This window comes from Orbicella franksi, chromosome 6 (assembly GCF_964199315.1).
Source record: "Orbicella franksi chromosome 6, jaOrbFran1.1, whole genome shotgun sequence".
In the NCBI taxonomy this organism is placed as follows: Eukaryota; Metazoa; Cnidaria; class Anthozoa; order Scleractinia; family Merulinidae; genus Orbicella; species Orbicella franksi.
Window position 1 is genome coordinate 11,487,242 of NC_138150.1, and position 24,496 is coordinate 11,511,737.

General features: G+C 37.5%; 3 protein-coding genes across 4 annotated transcripts; 2 read left to right on the top strand and 1 right to left on the bottom strand.

Moving 5' to 3' along the window:
- Positions 1-22: 22 nt before the first annotated feature.
- On the top strand, positions 23-10,704 carry LOC145490742 (alpha-L-iduronidase-like). The gene is made up of 9 exons (XM_081469831.1): positions 23-633; positions 1,112-1,320; positions 3,084-3,350; positions 4,417-4,466; positions 7,006-7,498; positions 8,329-8,454; positions 8,839-8,909; positions 9,091-9,203; positions 10,083-10,704. Exons 1-9 carry the CDS (start codon positions 36-38, stop codon positions 10,184-10,186), a joined length of 2,031 nt encoding a protein of 676 aa, XP_081325957.1. The 5' UTR covers positions 23-35; the 3' UTR covers positions 10,187-10,704.
- Positions 10,705-13,719: 3,015 nt separating this feature from the next.
- On the bottom strand, positions 13,720-20,225 carry LOC145491563 (synaptogyrin-2-like). The gene is made up of 3 exons (XM_081470804.1): positions 20,068-20,225; positions 16,418-16,786; positions 13,720-15,388 (listed from the first exon to the last, which is right to left on the bottom strand). The coding sequence occupies exons 1-3, from the start codon at positions 20,140-20,142 to the stop codon at positions 15,164-15,166; spliced, it is 669 nt and encodes a 222-aa protein (XP_081326930.1). The 5' UTR covers positions 20,143-20,225; the 3' UTR covers positions 13,720-15,163.
- A 518-nt stretch (positions 20,226-20,743) lies between these two features.
- LOC145491562 (speckle-type POZ protein B-like) lies at positions 20,744-24,186 on the top strand. 2 transcript variants are annotated; one of them, XM_081470803.1, is made up of 2 exons: positions 20,744-21,451; positions 23,196-24,186. In XM_081470803.1, coding segments are annotated over exons 1-2 (609 nt in total). In that variant the 5' UTR covers positions 20,744-20,844; the 3' UTR covers positions 23,198-24,186. The 2 variants fall into 2 exon arrangements, with proteins under 2 accessions (XP_081326929.1, XP_081326928.1); XM_081470802.1 differs by having other exon boundaries at positions 20,744-24,186.
- Positions 24,187-24,496: the final 310 nt, after the last annotated feature.

Here is a 24,496-nt window from a genome sequence, read left to right on the forward strand (position 1 = left end):
GATTTACACTCAGGTAGAGTCGAGATAGGGTGAGAATGGGAAAACTGGGTCGACCCCGTCCAGTCCCGGGAGATGTCCTGGGAACCCCATCCTGGGGGCCCGTCCTGGGATATCTGAGATTACTTGACTTAACCCGAGGAGTGAAACTTGTAAGAATTACGGTGATGTGGATAAAAGTATTGGTTAATGCAGTGTTAATTTTGCTCATAAGTGGAGAGCAAACTGATATTGTCAATGTGGTCTTGGACGCCAGTCGAGTTGTTGGTCCTTTGCGACACTTCTGGGAAAGCACCGGATTCTGTCCGCCAGACCCTCATCAAGACTTCAGGAAATTCATCTTCACCAACGATGAGCTACAGAACTTAGCTTACATAGGTTCCGTGCCCAATAAGGGTATAAAGCAAGTGCGAATTCACTGGTTATTGGATCTGGTTTCCATGGTGCTGGACGTTGACCGACTTGTTTACAACTTTACATATCTGGATAAAGCAATGAGCTTGCTTGTAGGGAATGATTTGAAGCCTGGATTTGAACTGATGGGAAATCCATCAAATTTCTTTTCAGATTTTGATGATACTGCACAAATCTATGCATGGAGGGATCTTATAGCAAGTTTGGGAAAACATCTCATAGGTTAAGATTTAGAAATTTAAGACAGGGTATTAGACCCTTTTCTCTGTTATATTAACCATTAACTATGTATTAACGGATCAGCTAATAACCTGTACCGTGTTCGTATCAGGTTTTAGTATATATCTACCAGCATTCTATCACACAGTACATGTCATCGTCTGATTGTCTACGTTACTCACTATCTAAATTCTGTTGTAGATAGTGAGTAGCGTAGCAGTGCACTCTTGTTAAGAAAATTACGGGCCACTTCTTTGCATTTTCGAGGTGTCTCAAAGGTGACCCTTTTGGGAGACTGGGTGATTCAGTCTGCATCCAGGAGAGTTGGTAGAGATGCATCGTGCCACATACGCATTACACGTGAAAGACTAAAATTGCAATATTAGGTTTCTTTACTTGCCCTACAACTCCCTCTTCCTTCTGCCCCAAAGGTAGTCATTATGGAAAGGTTCAAATTAAGTATTTTTTTTCCTAATGTCAGAGGTATTTGGGCTAGAGGAAGTATCCCAGTGGAACTTTGAATCCTGGAATGAACCACAGAATAAACACCATTTTGATGGCCTCCATGTTTCCATCAAAGGATACCTCATGTATTATGATGCTTGTTCTGAAGGACTCAAGATGGCTCATCCATCTTTACAACTTGGAGGACCTGCCACAGGATACCCAGACAGTCATCCAATATTTTGGGTATGTGGAAGCACCAGCCATGTCCCTCTTCTTGTTGCTAAAATGATTTCATAACATGCCAAGTTTTAATTTGCTAAGTTTTAGACATACAGTTGAACCCTGTTATCTCATTAACTTCTGAGGGAAACAAAAAATAGTTTGAGAAGTTCTGGGTTTGAGATAGCCAACAGTATTTAACTGAGAAAGCACATCCCAGGGTAAGCCATTTGAGTTTGAAATAGCGAGGGAGTTCAAGATAACCAATTTTGAGACAGCCAGGTTCTGCTGTCAGAAGTCACATTGAACAGACTGAGGTAAGCTGGAAAAAAGGCTCACCACGTGTGTGCATATAGAGCATTTTCACTCACGTGGTCAGGAGCCATGCAAATTTATTGAAACAAAAGGAAGTGTTTACATAAGAAAAGAGTTCAATTCCCACAGGATTGGTTTGGTACACCAACATGGCCGCCATTTCATTGTTTTGGAACACCAATATGGCTGCCGTGACGTCATGTGAAAATGCTCTATAACTAAGGTGGTGAAAGTTGGTGTCTAGTTTAAAACAAATGGAAAAATAAAGTACTTTGTGAAATTATTTAAGAAGTTTAAGTCTGCATTTGGCCAAAGTGTCCCAAAGCAGTAGTTATAAGAGCTTACACTGTAAGAAATTTCAGTTTCCTTAGAACTTATTGACGAGGTGTACTTCATACTCCTGCTGGGGTACAATGTTTATAATCCAGTTTTGACAATAACTGCAGAAATTCTCTCTCACTCATTGGCTAATTTTCATTGTCAATAAGCAGACAGACACATGAATTTATAATTTATGAGACGCATTAGCAAGTGAGAGTGGATAATTTGACAATTTGTCATAATCATAAAAAACAAATTGACATCAGTTTTTAGTGTGTCTGTCTTGTTAGTGACAATGAATTTCGTCACATCTGACATAATGTCAAAGTACTCTGCCAATCCACTCAGCTATCGCCTCGTGGATCCACAGCTACTTTGACAATGTCATGACTAAGTTTATGAACAATAACAGGACAGACGCATGAAAAATTGACACCAATTTGTTAAACTGAAAGTATTACCCCAGGTCCCCTAGGGTAAAATGTGCCAGAGCCCAGTTACAACATCTAGGTGAAGAGAAAAACAAAACTTGTTCATGTAATGACCATCAGTGGCATATTGGCCAGGTCTGGAATTAAATCCAATTGACAGCGATATAACATGATATTCAGATAGCGATCTCTACATGTAACTGAGGCCAGAAGTTGGGTGGAAAATAAAAACTGAACCTCTGGCACTTCAGACTTTTATTATGTTTTGTAGTTTTTCATCAGTTGGTTTCTCAACTCTTCATGAATGACCTTTTGTAAGATCTAAGAACTAACTAAGACCTAAAACCCCTCTGAATCTCAAAAACCAAGACCTCAGTTTGCTTTAATTTGAAATTTTAAATCAACATGACACACCCCAAAATTGTTTTCTTTTGAAGATCTGGTTCTTGTTTGACCAATCAACATCTTCAAAGTAAAAGTAAACTCAGGTCTTTATAACTGGAAGATTTCATGCAAAAAGGGCATACAAGTCATGTATACCACTGTATATCACTTTTTGGGCGATATACGCCCTTTTTGCACAAAATCTTTCAATTATAAACTTAAGACTTTAGATTTTGAGATTTGCAGGGGATCTTAGGTCTTAGTTTTTAAGATTCAAAGGGGGTCTTACTTTATTGAGTAGAAATGATCATGCTGTTGTTTTGTTTGTTATTACAGTCTCTGCTACAGCACTGCAACAATGGTACTAATTTCTTCACTGGTGAGAGAGGGGTTAGACTTGATTTTATTTCTTTCCACATCAAAGGCAATGAACACTCTCTGACCATTTTAAATAACGAAACAGTGGTTCTAGAGGAAATAGCTCACCTTGTTCCCAAATACAAGACTTCACCAATATACAATGATGAAGGAGATCCATTAGTTGGTTGGAGCTTGGGTGAAGAGTGGAGAGCAGATGCAACATATGCAGCCATTGTAGTTAAGGTGGGTAATTAAAGTTCACCCAATAAGTATCCTGACGTATTTCAGTTAAAGAGACATCCTTATTAACAAATGGTCCCATTCTGAATATGAAGCATAAAGCAAAATGCAGGCAGCTGCATAGTTATTGGCATTTCTAGCCCTTATCAATTTTACGTTTCTACAGTGTATGGCCTAAAAATGAATGAGAAACCTCAACTGCAAGTGATCTGGGGGTAGAGTGATGTGCTGTGATCTCAACCAGGGTATTAAAGACTATTTGGACTATTATGAGTAAACAAAATGTTCCAAGTTAATATGTGATAATCACATTCAAATTCAGTGGCTTGCATTTTGGTGTGATTGCATTGCACTTGGTAGAATAGGTCATGCCATGGTAAGAAAGTGAATTTATTACCTTAAGTTATTTGATATTGGAACTGGTTTTTAAATAACAGTCTGTGAACCTACTGTGACTTCATATTAGCCCAGACTGTAGTTTAGTATGACTACAGTTCTTGTAAAGACTGTTATCTCTGACAAAAATGTATCACGAATTACGTAAAATGAAATTTCAGATGCCACAAATTTTCAGTCTCAAAGTAGCATATCTTCAGTTAAGAATTATATGCATTTTAGCACCAATCTTCCTAACCTTCTTACTTTAGATAGGTTTAGATTTTATTTTGTAATGGATCTTTTACAGGTTTGGATCTTTTAAAGGTGGTTGTTGATGTGATGCCTTAATAAAGATAAAGAGGAAGCAACTTAAAAAGTCATAAAACTGCTCTGGTGGTCTTTCAGTTTTATTAGAAAATTCAGTAGTCAAAGCAAAGTTAGACAAAGTAAAAGTAATTTACTTAATTCATTATTCATACACAGGCATAAATTAATGGTGATTAAATTCCCTTAATGTGGGCAGGGAACATAAATATTGTTGTCTTGTTGTAATACCAAATTTTCAGAACTAACGTTATGCATGTAACAGATGTCACCACTGACAATCTGTGTTGATTTTGGGGGCTAACTTATTGACACTCTACAACAAGACAATACCACATTTACTTACAAATTTCTGGTTGCTTTACAGATCTTGGCACAGCATCAAGAAATGTTCGTAAAAACGAATTTCAGTGTTAGGTTAGTTATAACTTCTTCATTCTTATTTTTGAAATATATAGTCATACACTTGACACATCACATCCTTTTCGATTGGAAAACAGAACATAATACTGTACAAAGGATCCCAAGCCGACTAATTTAATACCCACTCCGACGAACTAGCTACATTACATCACTAAGTAAGCAGTAACATAGAGAAACTCCTTCACCCACATGACATTAAGGTGGCCGAACACAGTTTTCGCGCGTGTTTTTGCTGATGCAATTCAGCGCGCGTACAAGGATTGTAAAAAACAAACATGCCGTCAATAGAGCGATCATTTTATTTACTCAACACCCGCACTATCTATGCTATTTTTCTCTATAACTGAACGGAGTGTATTGATGGTCTTAGTATTTTATTACAAAGATATGTTGGAGAAGGTAACGATGCAAAGAACCCAGCAATTCTCAGCTTTTTCTTTGTTACCGAAAGAACCCAGTTAAATGTAGCGCATGCGTAGTAAGTCACAAAATTGCGATTGAATGAAAAATTGCACTCTCGGAAATACGCCTATTTCTCGAGAACCATTCATTAAAATTTCACGAAATTTGGCACGAAAATACTTTAGGAAATAAGTAACTGGAGTATTGAAAATAATTGAACTTTAACAAAGGAAATTCTAGATATTCCAGTTAACCTTCAACAAGGGATAATTAAAGATCTCTCTGTTAAATTATTAGCAAAATGGTGTTAACTTGTGGGAATCGTTTCAAGCTTGTTGCGTGCAAATTATAAGGAAAATCCAATGACTAGATTTTCTACAAATAAACAAAACCGATTTTAAAGGCCTGGTTATATTTGCTCGTGTTGCCATGGAAACGGCACATACGTCAGCTTAACCATCAAAAAACAAGTTTGTGTTGTTAACTTGCTTGCTGCCATTTTTGATGACCGAGGGATCAAGGGTTTTAGAGAAAAGGGTGAATGAAACACAGGTATCAAAAACTGTGTTCACCCACCTTAAAAGATCTTCAACATCATAGAACTCACCAACTGTGACATGCGTCAGGAGACATGCCAGACTATCATGAAATAAGCGTTTCAAATTATGAAAAAAGCTCACGTGTGTCGAAAGCTAAGGGATACTAGGGACCATAATCATGGAGTGGGTAGCTTGGTTTTGGTAGCAATATGACACCCAGTGTGGGCCAGGGAAATACCACCAAAATACTACCATGACAATGCCTATGCTGTGCTAAAAAGCTTGGATCTAAACGAGAGGTCAGCAATGGCTGTCGCAGAAGTCTGCATACAAACCTACAGTTCTGCCACGTAACTGTAGCAACAACTCCTGTTGCTGAATGAACAAGAACCCGCGTTCTATCCAAGGAGACATCTTCTTGTAAGTCTTCTTTAGGGGAACGAAGCTTCCCTTTATTGATGGCAGTTCCCTCGGCCTCTGCCAAGCTATTACCCCTCAGCCCCCAGAATTGAATGCTCATCCCGGTTGTCACATAGTGCAGAAGGAAACTAGACGAGTGTTTAGTCATCGCGAACGCAAAAGGGCGGTATGGCGGTGGCCGAGTAGGGAAGAAGGCGGGACAAGGGCGGTATGGCCGAGTAGGGAAGACGTGCGTGCCGCGCCCATGTCTCGTCTCATTCCCCTTTGGGCTAAAGCGTCTCGCCTCGTAACCCCTGCTGAATTTCGAGAGAAAAACAGACTGCCAGCAGTTTACAAGGAAACTGAAGGGGGTAAGGGGGGTAAAGTGGTGTGAAATGGTGTCTGAGGATCAAATGTGCTGTCTAAGGGCAATTACGAATTGGTTCGTTGCCTTGTTCTTTCAGACTTACCGAAAACCAAACTTACAAAAGTCGCAGTGAAACTGTCCGTGTCTGCTAGTCATATCGCTGATCTACCAAATTTCTCTGATGCTAGAGCTTTTGCCCAGCCGTTACGGCAAAACCCGACTACCTGCAGTTGTTAGAACCAACTCAGTTTCTGCTGGGCAAATAATAAACGCAGAGTATGGAATCCCATATTAAAGACTAGGCTGTAGTTTTCGATATACTACACGACTGTAACTGTAGCTGCTGATTTCAACTGAACCAAGCAGAAAGCTCCAACGGGAAATACCTGTTTCTACCTTCATATATCACAGAAAAAACACATTCAATAGGAGGCCGTATGCAGGGACTGCGCCTTACCGGAAGTCAGTTTTGTGACTAATATACTTAGCTATCATCAACTTGAGTTGATAAAGGTAAATTAAGTGCCTTGGCGAGTTTGTGAAGCTAACGTTTCGAGCATTAACCTTTCGTTACAGCAATGTAAAGTGTTCTATTTGGACCGAAAGGCTTTTTCCTGCGTTTCGTAACGCGAGTAATATAATGTGACTGACAAGAGAAAGGGACAATCAAAAATTTTGTTTGTTTGTTTGTTTGTTTTTTGGGAAAAAGAGGTGTTAGAAACAAAAGGAAAGAAAGAAGCTCAGCTGAAAGTAGTCTCGGTGTTATGTTGGGTGCAGGTTTATATGAACATCTTATAATATAGGATTGTCTCTGTTTGATTTTAAGATACAACCTCCTTAGTAATGATAATGGATTCATCAGCTATCCGCCATACTACTTCCGTCAACGCACGTTATTGGCTAGATTCCAGATGAACCACTCTAATCCAAGGAAGGTAGAATTTGTCAAGAAACCTGTTCTCAGTGTCATGGGGCTTCTGGCACTGTTGGGTGATGAACAGATCAAGGCTTCCATAACACTTGAAAATGGCGATCATGATGATTTTGGAGTAATGGCCACTATTATTGAGCCTCTTGGATTGTCTTCCACTAATGACTGGGAACTGGCAGCTCTGCTTTACAACAGCGATGATACATCAGGGAGAACTGCACTTTCACAAATAAACATATCTGTTGTGAATTTACCATGGAGACAAGATGTGGCATTTGTTGTTTATAGGCTGGATAATGGCAATGGGAATCCATTTCGTTTGTGGAAGGAGATGGGCTCTCCTGTATTTCCCAGTGATGATCAACTTAGTGAACTCCGTCTTCATCAGGTAATAGTAACTTATTTTCTTCTTTTTTTTAACTGCATCGTCTTTACTCCATAGTAACAACCAAAGTTAATCATAAGTTAATTACCATGGGTGTATTGGCTCCAGGGGATTTTTGCTTATTACAAGTGCGATCATGGCTTAGAATTTGCTGAAGAGAGGTTTTAAGTATGTGTATATACTCGGTGATGTGGTTACGGCAACTTGTTTGACAGAGCCTCCATTAAAAATAGTAAGAATTGAGGACCTAGTCTATATTTCTGCAGCGTTTTTCCTTTTCCCTCTTTTTTTGTGTATCAAATTGCTTCTAATTATGATAACATCAACAAGAATTTTGTAACACAAGTTAAGCATATTGTGGCTGTTGTAAGGGCCCAGCGAAATGATGAAATCTGTAACTAGTACAGTAAGGATGTAGGTCTACAATCTCCTCCTTGGGTGTCTATTATTTTCGTTGACGAGGGGCTAACGCTCAAAACATCTGCTTTAATTACAAACTTGTTACGGTGGTTACTTTACCTTCATCGATAGGTGAGTGTTTCACCTGCGCGTCAAATGACTTTGTCCATATCAAAGGTTTCATTACATTACAAACTGAAGGGTGACCTGCTCACGATAAATAAATAACTAGATTAGTTACGATGAAAGAGCCACCCATTGTGTTGCTATCAGAAAGGCCATGGGTTCAAATTTTGTAAAGTATCTAATCATATTTGTTATAAAAGGAAGAAGTAAAGAGTGCTTTTGCTGCCAAATTGCCTCCGTCGTATCTTCAAACGTCGCCTCAACTATGTGTTATTCACGTATCATGGTTCCTTTTCTCCGTTCTGCAGGAGCCTGTTAGAAGTCTGGATCCCAGTATTCTCTCTTCCGATATCTTAAATATTTTCCTGTCGCTCCCCCTGCCAGGAATAAGTTTGTTGCATGTCTGTGCAAAACCTGTGTCACCCCCTCAGAAGGTGAGGCTCTTGTAGCATTTTGCTAATCAAATTTTATCAAATTCAGTCAAAACAAAATACACTGCACATATGTGTGTGACATAATACTGTTGAAATTCAATATTTTTCGTTTCTCGAGCTTAATGGAGTGATGGCTTACCAGGCCTAGCCACCTCACAGATTTATTGATATCCTCATTACGTACTTCGGTTCCACCCGACATAACAAATATCATCCTTTGTTTCTGCTCGTTCTGGAATATCAACAAAATTAATCCTATTTACTATTTATCTGCTATTTAAATTCTGCTATTAATTTTTAATCCTATCTGCCATGCATGAACGGCCTTTCCATACATTACCCAAATGCGATGTACATGTAAAATCTGAATTGTTTTTATCACAGGTCGTAGGAGTTCGACTCATTCGTGTATCGTCATATGAAGTACTGGTGACTTGGGGGGACGTGCAGTCAAGGTACAAGATCTCTGCTGTTTCCTTATTCAGTAATCAGTTTTTTTAGAAGAGACGCCAGATATCTGCACTGTCTTTGTATTCATATTCTCTGTTTATATCAGTAATGCAGCCAATGATTCATTCTTATAAGACTCTCGTTTTACTCTATGTTCTAAACATGACCATCTCTGTTGTCTTGAAGATGCCTTCTCTCCTATCAAGTCCTGTATTCCGTCAAAAGTTCCCATGGACCATTCAAGCGAGTGAATAAAGTGGACATCATTTTTACAACCTTTCATCATCTGTTGTCTCGAGGTACTCTTCCTCGAAATGTCGAAAATTGTCCTAATTGAAATGTCGAAATGTCGAAAATTGTCCAGATTCAGTTCGAACCTCCAAGGGAAACAAAAACTGGCTTGAAAAATCGGGTAGTTCGAGAAGTCGGGGGTAAAATTACAGTGTTCCATTGAGGGAAGGGAAACGACTTATGGTTCGAGTTATCGGGAGGTTAGACAAATCGAAAGTTCGAGAAATAGGGATTCCACTATATTGGGACTTTCGTAAGGTACGCCACCCCGCCTCTGTACCCAAGATTTGTCTTAGCCTGTTCTAGACGTTCCGTCAGCTGGTGAGCAGCACTAAGAACGGCGAGAGAAAACAAAAGACTCTGACGGTTAGGGTTAACTTTTTTTTATTTTTCACAAATCAACGAACGTCTGCAACAGACTAGAGTTATCCACCAATACTAATCAAGGATGGCCGCTCCACGGCTAAGTTACTGGATCAGTAATTGGTCAAATGACAGCAGTTTGCTATCTGAAGCACAGAATAAGCAACGAACAAATACCTATTGCTATGTACCGCGTGAGACAAGTGTGTTTTTTCACCGATGATAGCATTTGGGAGGACCTATATCTTAATGTTCCTTGGGAGGGAAAGAGAGACCCCTTTGGGAAGTCTCGTGGGGACCAAAATTACATTGTTGGTGTGGTGTATTTTGAACTTCCGCCTCATAAGAGTCTGGGTACGTCAGTAGCCTCGTTTACGTTCTGTTACGTCAGATCTACGCGCTGTTGGATCAGGTCCGCCATGTGCTCCATGTAGTGTTGTATTTGTTGTGTTGATTAAAGCTTCACTACCTAACAGTTGGTTTTTTGGTGAAGGTTTTAATGCCTATGTCTCTTTGTTTTGTAGAAGATAGGAATTATGTTCAAGGCTGGTATTCCATCGTGGCAGTGGATTACTGGGGACGACACAGTCCAAGCTCGTTACCAGTCACAATCAACTGGACAAGTTAATCACATGATGCTAAGGATGACAAAACTTTGATTATTCCCTGAGTCTTGTTTACAAATTTAATCGTAGAGAAAAAAAAAAAACTATACATATACACACATATATAGGCAATTGTGGAAAACGAGGACGGACAACTTCGAGCGAAAAAAAAATATATATACAGTAAAAAATCTAAGAAATCTAAAGAAAGGTTTAAAAATTTAATAAAAATAAACGTTTCGGTCAAAGACCTTCATCAGTTGCAGTGCAAGTGAATAATAAATTACAATAACCTTAAATAAGTTTACAGTATAAAAAATGACATCATATTACAAAGATGATTACATAACAGGGCGTGGTAACACATGAAAACGAAAAAATTAACCAATGATAAACAATCGGTGATTACTAAGCGAGATACTATGACAATGCGGTACAAAACTCAAAAGACACAAACCAAATAAGAATAAATAATCGAATATAATACAAATAAGATTAATATCAAAAAAGTAACGCGATTCGTCGAGTCAGCCGAAAGTGTATAAGCATATATATATATATATATATATATATATATATATATATATTTATATATATATATATATATATATATATATATATATATATATATATATATATATATATATATAATAATCTATGTTGTTCTTGAATGAATTAAGAAAAGCATTGTTTTTGAACATTGTTAAATAGTAGCCAATAGTGCCGGAACGATTTGTAGATTTAAAAATAGGTTAGATTTGTGGCATAACAATTTACAACTAGATTAAATACAATTAATTTTTTCCCGCTATGGGCTACTGAATTCTCTATTTTACCATGAAAGAAATCGTGAGAAAAATGAACAGTTTTGAGCTGAAAAAAATGAAAATAAGCAAACAATAAACTTGAAAAGCAGTGATAGATTGATATGATTAATTTGAGTATATAGTAATGCTTTTTTCCATCCTCTATGTAATGTCTCCTTGAATCTAACTTCGTGAAGAGGCAGTGTCCAGGATCCAGCAAACGAAGCGTGGTGTATTACTGAACCTTCGAGGTGTGAAGATCTGTGAGAATTCTTGTCAAATAAGAAAATTATTGCCACTTTTTGAAACTAAATATGTTTTAATGTACCTAGTTGTATAAAAGAAAAACGATAATTGTCATATATGTAGCAAACTATTTTGATATAGGAAAAATAAAGCTTATTTAGCACAGTGCTGTTTATGTCTTATTTAGTGCTTACTGATGCGTGCAGCGAGATACCGGGTTTATGTTTCGGGAACGTTTTGTTGCCGACATGGACAGAATTGAAAAAAATCTATACCATTTCCTACGACACAAGCACCCAAATTTTTGTTTTGTAGATATAAAAACATCTCTACAATGATACCTTTTTGTGATATTAATCGCGATTCACATAACAGCAGTGGTGCTTACATATACAAGTGTCACTTTCCAGTGCGGTCACTTTTGGCTTAGTCGGTTTAAATAGTAGCAAAGCACTTTTCGGCTAGCTCGCATCTCGTGAATGGTTTCTATCTTCAATTACTTCACGTGCAGGGAGTTGTATTGATTCTTCGATGATTCAAGGGTTCCGTGGCTCAACACTCAATTCGATGTCGATCCTTCGACGCTTTTAAACTATGCATATTTTTTCGTCTCTTCTGAAGTCAGATCACGCAACACCCCTTCTTAATTTTTTCCCTGAACCTTATGCCCAAATTTGGTGCTTTCTTTGCCTCTGTAAATTTTAGCCTGTAGAAAAGGCCCTAAACATGCCACCTGACTTTTGAGATGATAGATGGCCAACCAGGCGCCGAACTGGCGATAATTATTTCATATCCAACAAAGCGCAAGTGGGCCCCCAAAATGTAAAAAACTAACATAAAATATATATAAAACGCCCCAGGGAATTGCGGGTACGCTTATAATGCAGTATTTGTAGAGCATGGTATAATGGCTCCGCATCATGAAAAGGACATTTTTACACTGCACAGTGGACTAAAGGTATTAAATAAGCAACCTTTGGTTAGCAGCCTTGCAATTGCTCGCATTGCAATTGCTCGCATTGCACTTACAATGTTCAGATTTCGAGCAAAAAGAAAGTATTCAAAATGCTGTCAGGGCCTGGGCATCAACGGAGTTAGCACCATAGTATGCTCCGAAGTTATTTAACAATCCGTAGTAGTAGAGATTTGCTTATCAATTTCACAGTAACCCATTGTGATAAAAAGAAAAATGTTTAAACAATTTGGGTTTAAAATTAATGACATTTCCATTATCAAGTCAACTGAGTGAATAAAATGGGTTACAAACACGAATTCAAAGAAAACAATAGGTTCAAGTTTGATTGTTTAGTTTTGAGATGCTTTTCATTAATGAAGGAACTGAACCGCGTGTTAAAGACTCTGCGTGCAAATATTTTCCAGTATTATATATTTTTACCATTTTTAACCACTGTTTTCTTTTATCTAGTGTCTCAGGAATAGTGTCTTACGAATTCTTAGTTTACCTTTAATTCGGCTGGTACGTTTGAGACCATAAAGTCGCAGGGACCAATGACCACTTTTAATGCTTTCAGCTGAATTCTGCCAGTACCACTGACACAGCAAACAACAAGTGTCAGGTCTAGTCCACAGACCTTCTGAAGACCTACATTACAATCAATCAGTTTATTTTCTTTTATTTCACACTGACGTTTACAAATGCATGTGTCTAAGACTCTATGATCAACAAGAATTTTTTCCTCCATAGAATATCCCTGCAGTTTATTTCTAAGTGTCCTGCTACATTACATGTATGTCTAATAAAGCAGGCTGGTACAAATTTCAGACAGGGACAAATTTTTCAAGTGCCTTTCGACTGTAACTTCTGCTATTGTCAGTTAAAATGTGGATTAAAACTGAATAATATTATTATGTTATTAGCCATTTCAACAGAGGTCAGACAACAAAGACTAGTGATCATAACAGAAGCCTACAGCTGCTGTCTTGGCCAAAAAAAAAATGTTTGAGGGTCAAAGCATGTGGAAAAATGGCAAGAGATTTCACTTATGTAGCTTTACAGCTAGCACAAGATTCACTTGGGGAAGAATAATTGACTACATTCCTCGCATTGACATCTCTTGGCATTGCTAAATATATGTTGTCCTGTTGGGTTTTGACCACGTGAAGACTCTAATCTTTTAGTTCATTCTGCCCTCTAAATTACCTCCTAAATTTCTCAATTAGTTTTAACTAAATTTTTGCTTTGCCTGTTTTGACATCACTGGCCTAAGAATCAGATCATTTTGTGTAAACAGTCTGCTAATTTGCTAATAATAAGAGAAAATAGATTCAAAGAAACCTTTAAGCCACATAAACATATGAACCTCTACACTATTAATTAACCACTTTCTGCGTGCTTTAGATGAACACTTTTAACATCAATATGTGACTATATATGACAAACAATATACGGCAAAAGATAATCACATGGGTATACTAAGAATTCATTACACATGTATGTTTTTTTAAAGTTCTCACAAGAAATACCTTCATAGCAAAAGGTGCAATTTGGAAAACTTTGAAAACACAGGGGAAATTAATTCTTTATTGTACAACCAAACATCGGGATTACAAATGTATGTTTATCACACACGGGGTAAACTTTCACACAAGCGAGAATTTCCGAGGACTCTCATTTATGTGTCAGCAAACTAGGCTGGAATGCTTACTACTGTAATAGACCCTTTTAGCTGGGATGGTCTGTTGCCCCATTTCAGACCATGTGACGACATTCTGGAAAATTCTTGCTCTCAAATTTTCACATAGTCACATGTATATGAATGATAATTTTTTTAGATGAATACCACCTGGTCTGTATTCAGAACACAAACCACCCAAGCTAAAAACTTCTCATAAATTAAAATCATACTAATAACATATTACCATATATGTCAAGTGCAATTCAATGAGAACAAAACTTACAAATGTACCTGAATGCTAACATTCTCCCCATTTGAGTTCATAGAGAGATTAAGCACAACATTACGTCAAACGGCAAAAATGAAACTTTTGATGTCTGTCTTCAACTGTCTGTACAGTAGAGTGATAATATTTGTATTTGCGGTAAATTGCAGGATAAATTTTTCTATTTTTGTGTGATTTAGTTAGGGATTAGAAGAAAAGAACATGAATTCAGAGGTAATCTTTGACGTTTGCCATCTGCCGTAAACGTCATGCTTAAACTCTTTAATATGCAATGTAGAAGCTTGTTGCTTCAAGAAAATCTAATCTTTGTCAAGAAGAAGACAACTGTTCCACACTAAGAACTTGACTTGTGGCAAACCTAATGAAAATCTGAATTTCTAGATACATGTAGGCAAGCAAAGATTAACAAATGAACTTACAGAGCAACACCTATCATTGGATTTGACCATTCATAATTTCACAGCAATGAGTGATTTAGATTCAGTAGGTCCAAGTGGTGTCTAAATTCACTGATGCCAGCTAAGAAAAGTTTCTTGGCACCATGAATTTTGTCATCCAAACTAGACGACTCAAAGCTTTTAGGCCATTATGAGCAATTTTAGATCACATAAAACAAAACACCATTTTTTCATCTTTCACCAATTTTCCATCATATTTTAGGTAATAACTGCATTTTAGTCAAAATTACCTCAACACCTTAGCTTAGAAAATGTATGTTCAGTCAATCAGACATGAGTGATTACACTCTCAACAAATGAGAGCAAAACACTTTTACAAAAATGACCTTGCTCAAAGAAATTCCTTCTACCTAAACCAAGTACCATAGAGTAATCATGCCCTCTATGAGTAGCAAACAGCCTTTTTTTTCCCAACAAAAATAACCCAAATAGGTACTAAGAAACTACAAAAAATAAAAAGAGTATTGCCTTTACCTCTTCCTTACGTAGTTTCTCAGCTACACAAAACTCTGATTCAATTTTTTAAAATCCAAATCAAACTATGGCCATTGGTAATATGATCACCGCCTTAATATGGTGGGGGTGCAAATTTATTGGCAGTATCTTCCCCGGGAGCACTGTCAGCTGCCTCCTCAGAGAATGGTTTAGCTTGGTATGGATCTCCTTGCCCTTGAGAGGTGGGAAATGAAGCATAAGGTGATGAGTATGAATCACCTGATAGATTATCCCTAGAATATTCAAACTCTGTCAAAAGGCGACGATACTTGGTGAATGCCATAACACTCAGACCAGCCTGAAAATACACACAATGGGCAAATTAGAACAAGTTTTCTTAAGTACGCATTTACGCAGTACTTAGTACAGTGTAGATCACAGATGACATCAAAAATGAGAACAAAAATGTGGTACACAAACCATTAGGCAAGTGTGTCACTGATGTTCTTACCACATTTTGACAACTTCTGTGATTTATTACTGAACAGTTGTACGGCAACGTGGGATTCATCTGTTTTATGTAATAGAGATATATAGGCATGATATATACGTCTGTGCTCCAAAGGATCATAAGTGAGGCATTTTCCTCAGTCATTTTTTGCATGACCCCAATGCTGTGTTTAAGTGTAGTGATCATGAATACCCTAAATACCTACGAAGAGAAGTTAACCTGATGAGCACTGCCTCAGTCAAATTTTTTCCAGCTACAGCCCTGAAGAACCAATCAAAATGCAAGAATGATTTGACTTTTTATGTGATGGCTACAAAAGAAACACCCTGAATGGAAGCATGCACTAAGTGCCATAGTTCTATGACTTGATTGAAACACAAAAGTAGCATAAGCTGCTACTGCCCCTTTCAACAGAGGTTTTGTATTTTGCTGCTAACAGTCTTCTTAATAGACAAATTCTAAGGGGAATGCATGGAATATGTGGTGTGACTGCAGTCTGACAGAGATTGTTATAGGACTGGTGCTTTGTGCTTAAATGTGCATGAGGTCTTAACTTCTGGAGACTAAATTAAAAGCTTAAAATAAAGGTGTTTGGGATATGACTTTATCATTATTATGATTATAATTAAATGTGAACCTGCACTTCTCAACGAAAAATCTGAATTGCTTTAGACCACGACTTCCTTAACCCTGGACTACATGTATACTCCTTTTGGATTTTGAAACTGAGTTAAAGCGAAGAATGAACCATATGCAAGTCATTATATGTACATGTACATAATTTGGCACATTAAAACAATAATTCAGCTTGCATTAATAGATATACCTTCCTGTTCTTAATATTCATACAAAGTGGAGATTTATCCACAAGCTTACCCATACAATAATGGAGAAAAATGAGAAGGCAATAGCTGCTTGGCAATTGTTAATCTCCATTGTAACATAAGTATGCTTGCTTGTCTTTCTCCACATGTCCGCAAGATAACAGAAACCAATAAACCACAGGAAGCACCACAATGCAGAAAATGCTAGGTCACCCAGAGTGATGTATTTCTTTGTATCAGGGTCGTTGATGGTATCAAATTGTACGTCAATGGCAAGGAATGCAATACAGCCCAGGAACGCAATAACACCAATACCAACACCATAATGACATGCACCTGCTTTCTTATTAAACAAGCAAATGCCATTATCTTCGTCATAACCACCAGCTGAAATGCAGCCAAACACAACTATGGCAAAGAGCTAAAATACAAAACAACAACAACTTAATAAATGCACAAGAAGAAATATTCTATACTTAGTAAATACATAATAAGAAATGAGATATCAAAGCAGAGTCAATGTTTTTAGTGATCACAAGCTTTCAGCGCTGTCACAGCATCTTTCTCCAGTGAATATGTTCACATATGAAAATGTTCATATTCACTTGAGAATGACAATGTGACAGCATGATTGCTAAAAACATTGACTCTGCTTGGTATCTCATTTCTTATTATGACTGTTACATATTTACTTGACAGTAAATATGTGTACATATTTTTGCAAATGAAGTGTTTTTATGGGAATTAAATTGAATTACTGAATTACAAATGAATCTTCACAAGCTTAAAAAGATATTAGTCACATACTTGTAGCAAAGAAATCTGAGGGATGTGGCCAAGGTGGTGATTTTGAAATCACATATGGTTTTCCATAAATAAATTCACTGTATGCAAAAACATTTTAGTTCATATCTACAAACATATACCATAGTATTCCAAAAGTAACAGCCCCCCAACTGTAAAATTAATTTTTTTACCTTCTTATTGAACCCCGAAAGTAACAGTTCCCCCAAAAGTAACAGCCCATCCAAAAGTAACAGCCCATCTGAAAGCAGCGGCCCTTTGAAGAAGTTGCTAAAAGAGAAACTCTCTGTTCTCAAGTGCAATGCAGTTGGAGCAGTCTGGCTGCAGGACAACTTGAAGAGTTATTTGTAATCTTATTTCAAACTTAACTGAATTTTTCTTGAAACTATGACTGATGACCTGTATTTGTCCGGCAGCAGAGTCAAATGATACACTGTAGTGTAATCAGTTGCATCGCAATATAATGCAATGTAATAGTTTAATTTCGCCCTACAGTGACCTTTTTTGTTTATACAGTCTGCTTTGTGGGTAGTTAGGAACAAACATAAATGGAACTTTTAATTTCATGTGTTACGCTTCCGCTTTGTGTGAAATGTCTGTTACCGTACAAACGTTTTTTAACCATTCGAAAGTAACAGCTAACGGTAAGTAACCGATACCTGAAAGTAGCGGCCACTTTTGCCTGCTAAATCCGAAAGTAAAGGGGGCCATTACTTTCAGAATTCTACGGTATGTACAATCCATAGCCGTGCCGCAATCCTCAAATACTGGTAACTCATATTAAATAACACAGAGATTCAATCTTACTAATAGAAGTTATTTTACATCAAAATCCCAAGTTTCAACACAAATGCTTAACATTGTACTTAGCAATGGTTTTGCCCCATAATTTTTCAGTTGATAATTTGTAACCAATCCCGAGAGATTCAAATAACTAAGGGCTGATGAGTATGTTGGATGACACATAAAGAAGCTGATTAGAATAATAATTGTTCTTTAGTTAACGTCATCCAACATGGTGAATATGATGTCACTTGAAAAACCAAGAATATGGGAGTCTCTGTAATTAGATGTGAATTATACTTCTTTTTGTTTTGTGTACTAGTGCAAACTTACCAAAAACCTATAGGTTATTAATCAACTGAATTTTTGTTAGTGTTTTAAATGTAAGTAACCAGTCAATGGTGTCAGAATGGTAAAACATCCTTTTCAGAAAAAAGGTGAGCAGAAAATCAATGGCTTAAAAGGCAAACCAACTTTAAACCTCCAGCTAGGAATTGGAGGAATAAAAAACAATAAATAAATAAAAAAATAAAACCTCCAGCAGATAATAAAAAATATTATGGGTTACATGTCAATCAATATTTAAAATTAAAAAATAAAACATCTTTTTTTAACTATTACAAATGATTGCAAGACAATAAGCTGTTTCTTTTACCAAAGTGGAAAGACAAAACCCCCCAAAATACTCAACCATAAAAAAAGGACATTGTGGTCTTAAAATTGCTCATTTATAAGCTAGATGCAGTACTTCAGAAAATTGAAAACTGAAACATAGACTTCAAAACTTCAGAAAATGTTACGGCACGACAAATTTTGTTTATAAATGTTCATTTTTCATGACAACAATTGTCATAATTATTACTGTTCCACTAATCATGCAAATGCAACCGCTGTTAAAATTGAATTCAATTTTAAAAACTGTTAAAATTTATTTTTTTCAAAGGGTAGAAATATCCAAATTTTATTAATGACTTTAACAGGCACCTGGTAAAAAAAAGCATGAAAGAAACTGAAAGTCTTTGTATTTAAAAACAAATAAAATGTTTATCTAAATACAATTTTTAGCTACCATAGTTGTTGTCTTTTATTTTGTCTTTGTTAATATTTCATAGTTTAAGTTTTATAAGTGCCTTTGAATAAAAATTGACAAATTTACATCACCAAGATTTTAAGAGGGATGATTTAGTGCAAGAATCTGTTGAATGTGAGGGCAACTCACTTCTGTGTACATTCAAGATGGCAGACAAACTAGAACTTGCTTCTAAAATGAGACTATGGCATAAAACTGCACATGTCGCACAACAATTATCACAGTTTCCGTTAACAGAACAGATTCTAGAGACAGATAGGGACTGCTCACTCTACTTTTGAATTACAGCACGCAGTTCTAGTCAAAATCCATCCTTGGAGACCAAGAGGCAGCTACGTCGGGATGACGCGATATTTTTGGGCAAAGATATTTTCGCGCGAAAGTTTAGTTTCACCCACAAATGTCTTCACCCAAAAATATTGCGTCGTCCTGACTAGCTGCCCCTCATTCTCCAAGGATGTTAAAAATTCATATCCAACTAAAGGGGTAGCATCAGGCTTCAACCCAAATAACCATTTTATTTGGCAGATTTAGGGAAATGTTTGAAAGATATTTTTTGGATATTTAACACATTTTTGTGGTTGATTCTTCATAGTTCTATTTTCTACTATGGTTTTTGGGTTGAAAAGAGGCGAAATTTTGATTACCTATTTTTTTTTCAGATCTTTGCACAATGTTTTGTACAATTTGTATGACTTGCTCACGCTTTCCGGGTTAAGGTTAGTCCCATTAAGTACATAATGTACGGTAGAGCAGAACATTTTATACACCCATGTTTCAACTGACTTGTAAGTTTTCCCTGAGCTGCACTGCAAGTGACCAAGGACAGTGTATAAACCTTCATGAGCGACATCTGGGTTCCAAGACAAAGTTCTTAGCTACCTTATTCATGAACTGCATGCATTACTCCAAGTTGTAGAAGCAAGTCCATACAGGGACAAGTCTGCGTTATCGAACGCAGACAAAGTGAAAAATTCCAAATGATAGTGCTAGCCCGATTAAGCACGATTTAGTTAAGTACTTACAATGGCAATAAACCTTAGAACTGTTTGTGGCTTTTGGAGAAACGTCGTAACCCTGTCCACGCTGTCGCCTTCCATTTTGTTTCGCTTCTTGTTTGATAAAGGGTGAGGGCTGGTTACCCAGTCCAGCTTTAGCGGGAGCGGGGGAGGGTCGGGGAAGGCTCACTCCAGTCACTCCAGAGAACCCAATCTTCCGGTTTCAGAAGACTTCCATTATAAATTTCTCCCAGCTATTTCAAGGAATTAGCTCGCTCGAAAATTATTTTATTTCTCAAATCGATATCTGGTGCCAGGGGAATGCCAGGGGTGCTTTTCATAACCAATTTAGTGCCCAGACTCTCCGGGAAAGATTCACAAGAGCCCTTCTGTTTTGCGCATGACGGACGGTGAGAAAGTGTAGGGTCTGAGGACGAGAATGATTCACAATAGCACTCAATCTCGTTCCCAGAATCTTCGTTCCCCATGACCAGCGGTCGGAAAACGTCGGGTAGGTTATGTCATGTATGGGGACATATATTGTACCGAAATATATGTTTTATATGTGCTTGATATGTTTGAGACGCTTGTCTTACTTGACATGCTTGACTTACTTGAGTTGAGGTGCTCTGCTCACTTGAGGTGCTTTCCTTACTTCAGGTGCTTTGCTTACATGAGGGAATACATGAGGTGCTTTGCCCACTTGAGGTTCCTGACGTACATGACGTACCTACCAAACGTCATTTTCCGACCGCTGGTCAAGGGGAACGAACACTCTGGGAACGAGATTGAATAGCACTGTCAATGGCCGCGGCTGCTACACCCACGACAAGCGATGTCGCTTCTAAGAAAATATCTACGTGTAAACCAGAGCTAGACTTTTCTGCTCCCTGGAAAATGAGTGACTTAGTACTCGTCGTAGAAGGCAAGCGATTTCACGTTCATCGTTGCATTTTATCGATGTGTTCTCCTGTTTTCGACGCTATGCTTTCGTTAGATTTCAAAGAGAAAAACGCAAAAGAAATTCCACTTCCAGAAAAGAAGGCAGACGAAATAGAAGAACTGCTTCGTGCCATTTACCCTTACGTTGAACACCGTATTTGCGAAGAAAACAGTTTTTCGTTACTCGAACTTGCCTGTGAGTACCAGATGGACAGATTGAAAGCTCGTTGCGAGAAGTATTTCCTGTTCAAGAACATGACCAACGAAGAAGCGCTTGAATTTGTCGTTATGGCGCAAAGACTCCAACTTAGTGACGAGTTGATTCATAGATGTATGTCAAGATTTGTGAACCAGGAAACTAAGTGGGAAGTTCTTAAAAAAAACGACCTGTTTGCACAGCTGGAGCCAAAGTATTCTCAGCAACTGGTGGAGGAAAGAGTCAAGTACCTTGAAAGACGAGTGGATTCATGTAAGTCAACGATTAGAACTTTGGAAATGAAGAAGGGCGATAAGGATGATGATGATCATGCCCATTGCTCTTTCCGAAGGCATCTCATGTGGAGGAAAAGGTTAAGAGATCTTGACCATCCCCCTTTTGAGTAATCACTTTGTACAGGTCTGAAACGCACTCTTTTTTGCCTGATAACTCTCAGGTACATAATTGCCCTACTTATAATTAATGCTGTGTTTAGTCTAATTGAGCACTTTCCTGTGGTAACCAGATGTTTCGCCTGATAGCCAGTTTGCCTAATGTCATTTAGTCCCTTCCCCCAAACTGAAAGGTTGAAGTTGGACGTGTTAACTTCTTTCTTTAAACTAAATGAGTGAATAAGACAACGTTGTGGGCATAATGAAACAAAATTACATGAGTGTCTTTTTCTCGTTCTTTATCCACTGACCACGGAGGAACAGGATTTGGGTGAACCGGTAAAGAGCCATCAAAGTTCTTACATCATCAGGCATAAGAGGTGCTAAATTATAGAAAAACAGCTCATTTTGAATTTCAAAGTTGTGGCAGTGCTTGACATAAAGAAATGATCACGTTTGTCCAAAAAATATATAGTTATCCCATGATTTTTAGGCATTTGGGAAATTAAAGTAGTAGGAAGAGTATTAAATGTTTGTTTCAGCAGTACAGATTATCAGTAGCCTAGATAACCAAAATAGATTTCAGATGTTTACACTATTTTCTGGCCACCATATTGTCAGACCATGGAGGTACACCAATATGGCAGTTCCATACTGGGCTCTGTAATTTGTGCAAAGTATCTTGATTAATATCTGAAGTTTGGGATAACATACCTGTGGACTAAGACTTGGAGAAGTTTCTTCTTTATTTATCTCCTATTAGTATGTTATTATAGGACAGTGAAAACTATCTATAACCTGAATAACAATAGCACTCCAGTTGGTCCTATGGGAATTCAACCTGGTCATCAATCTGGGGTCAATTTAGTAAAGAAACTACACTTGTAGTGTTTACACGTGTAATTTACATGTGTTAAGTCTGGCTTGAAAATACAAATTAGAATTCAATATAAGTTTTTTCTACACTGGAATTAACACATGTATTGTGAGTCAGGATACAAGTGTAAACTAGAACTGTAGCCTTCAATTATTGCAAAATTCATTTGAATGCACATGAACTTGTACAAATACAAATTTTAATATCTCTGCTACCCTTTTAAAATCTGGGGGCGTATTTAAAATTCCAATAGATGGATGAAGGCGTCTGCAGGGAGACAAAACTTCTCTCAAAATTCCCTTCTATTTTCGAAGTTAAAAAGTTGTCTTTCCTTAAAATTCCTAGGTTGACGGAAAACTTGTTGTCTCAGGAGCTCATTGAGTTCCTCTTCACTAGAAGACGACATGTTTTGACGTTCCAATATGTTTTCCAGAAGTTGTACTCAGTGGTTACAAGTGACATGTGACTTGTATTTTGTACTAGTGATTTACAAGTTGCACTCTTGTAAGAGTTTTATTGAATTTGATTCTTACCATCCTTTACACATGTAGCTCTGCACCTGCAGCTACAAGTCAGACACTTGTAACCTGGACTTGTGACAGTTTTTATTAAACCCATTTTCGTCTGCCCCTGTAAATACAATGGTCCAACTTGTAGAGTATAAGTGTAAAAGTTTTATTAAATTGACCCCTGGTTGTGCTACTATGATCAAATCTTTACCCCTTGAATATTTATGTTTATCACGTAGAATTCCACATAAGATGAAAAATGCTGTTTATGATTTGCAAATGTCTTCATTGGTTCTGGAGATATATGTCCATTTGAAAACGTGAAAAATATGCAAATGAGAGGACTGATGACATCAAACACTCAACCCACTACATCAAGAAGATAAGTAGAGCTAACTCAGTCAGTTTGCAGCAGAGACAATTGAAACTTGATAGGCTTATAGTTCTACAGGTAACACACCTACGGCTATAACAAGTTATGTTCCCATGGCAACTCACTCTTTTCCAGTCCCCTCCAACCTGATTTCAATATTTTAGTGATTTTCATCTTGAAAAACATTTTAAAAAGGCCATGGACTTGACCTAACGTTTTTTATGCTCACTGGATCATGTAGACGAGGCACCATTGGCAAGTATCAAAATGGAACACCAAAGGTGGCCCGAAAAGCCTTTAATATTGGGGAGGTCTGGAACCCAGTATGTTTCCATGGTAACAAAACTGTTAAGCTCATATTGTGGAGCACATCTAGTAGACTCTTACTGTGAAGAATCAAACATTTCTGATTCAAACTGTCTGAAATATCTTTTTTTGATCATATCTGATCAAAATTCGGTTGAGTTTCATCACTTGGCTAATTTGCATAATTTAAAAACTTGAGTGCCTCAGTAACTAAAAGAGATATTTGGAATTATAACATAACTAAAGCAAAGCGCGCGTTCTGATTGGTTAATTTAGCGTCTACTATTTGCCCATGGGTGTACGCTGCTGACGTGTGTGCCAATGTTTACAAAGCAAATCTTTTGACAGACATTGTTTCCAAAATAATGGCCGACATCCTTCTCCCAGAAATGCGAAACTGTCTTCACAGCTGTGTGAAGATGAAACTTTATCGAGTTACTGGTGTGCAGTCAGTTGTCATGAATGAATTTTAGCGCGCTTGTTTTCTCTTGTCATGTAGGACTACACGAACATTTTTTTGTGATGTAGCTCAATAAAAGGACTTCTGTTGTTCCAATGTCTCAATGTTATGTTATGAAACAAATGGTAAACGCCATAGCGTGCACTATTGAGTTATGGATGCACTTGGGAGGTTTGCTAAGCACTCAGGAAGCTAGAGTCGCACTCGGCTATCGCCTCATGCGACTCTTACGCTTTTTTGGTATATACTTCATGGGTGAATGCCATAAGTGCACCGAGTATTCTACTTCATGTAAACTACATTAGAGTATTCTACTTCATGTAGACTACGCTGTAGTGATTCTCAATGATCTTCTGTCCCTAGCACTGATTGTGTGTCCCTAGCACTGATTGTGTGTCCCT

Bases quoted from the DNA above. Each gene is read 5' to 3' on its own strand.
- LOC145491562 (XM_081470802.1), top strand. From the start codon at position 20,845: ATGGCCGCGGCTGCTACACCCACGACAAGCGATGTCGCTTCTAAGAAA.
- LOC145491563 (XM_081470804.1), bottom strand. From the start codon at position 20,142: ATGGAAGGCGACAGCGTGGACAGGGTTACGACGTTTCTCCAAAAGCCA. The intron at 16,787-20,067 runs GTAAGTACTTAA...TTTGTATTTTAG, and splicing joins TTCTAAGGTTTATTGCCATT to CTCTTTGCCATAGTTGTGTT. The intron at 15,389-16,417 runs GTAAGCTTGTGG...GTGTATTTTCAG, and splicing joins TTTTCTCCATTATTGTATGG to GCTGGTCTGAGTGTTATGGC.
- LOC145490742 (XM_081469831.1), top strand. From the start codon at position 36: ATGGGAAAACTGGGTCGACCCCGTCCAGTCCCGGGAGATGTCCTGGGA. The intron at 1,321-3,083 runs GTATGTGGAAGC...TTGTTATTACAG, and splicing joins ACAGTCATCCAATATTTTGG to TCTCTGCTACAGCACTGCAA. The intron at 4,467-7,005 runs GTTAGTTATAAC...TTTGATTTTAAG, and splicing joins AAAACGAATTTCAGTGTTAG to ATACAACCTCCTTAGTAATG.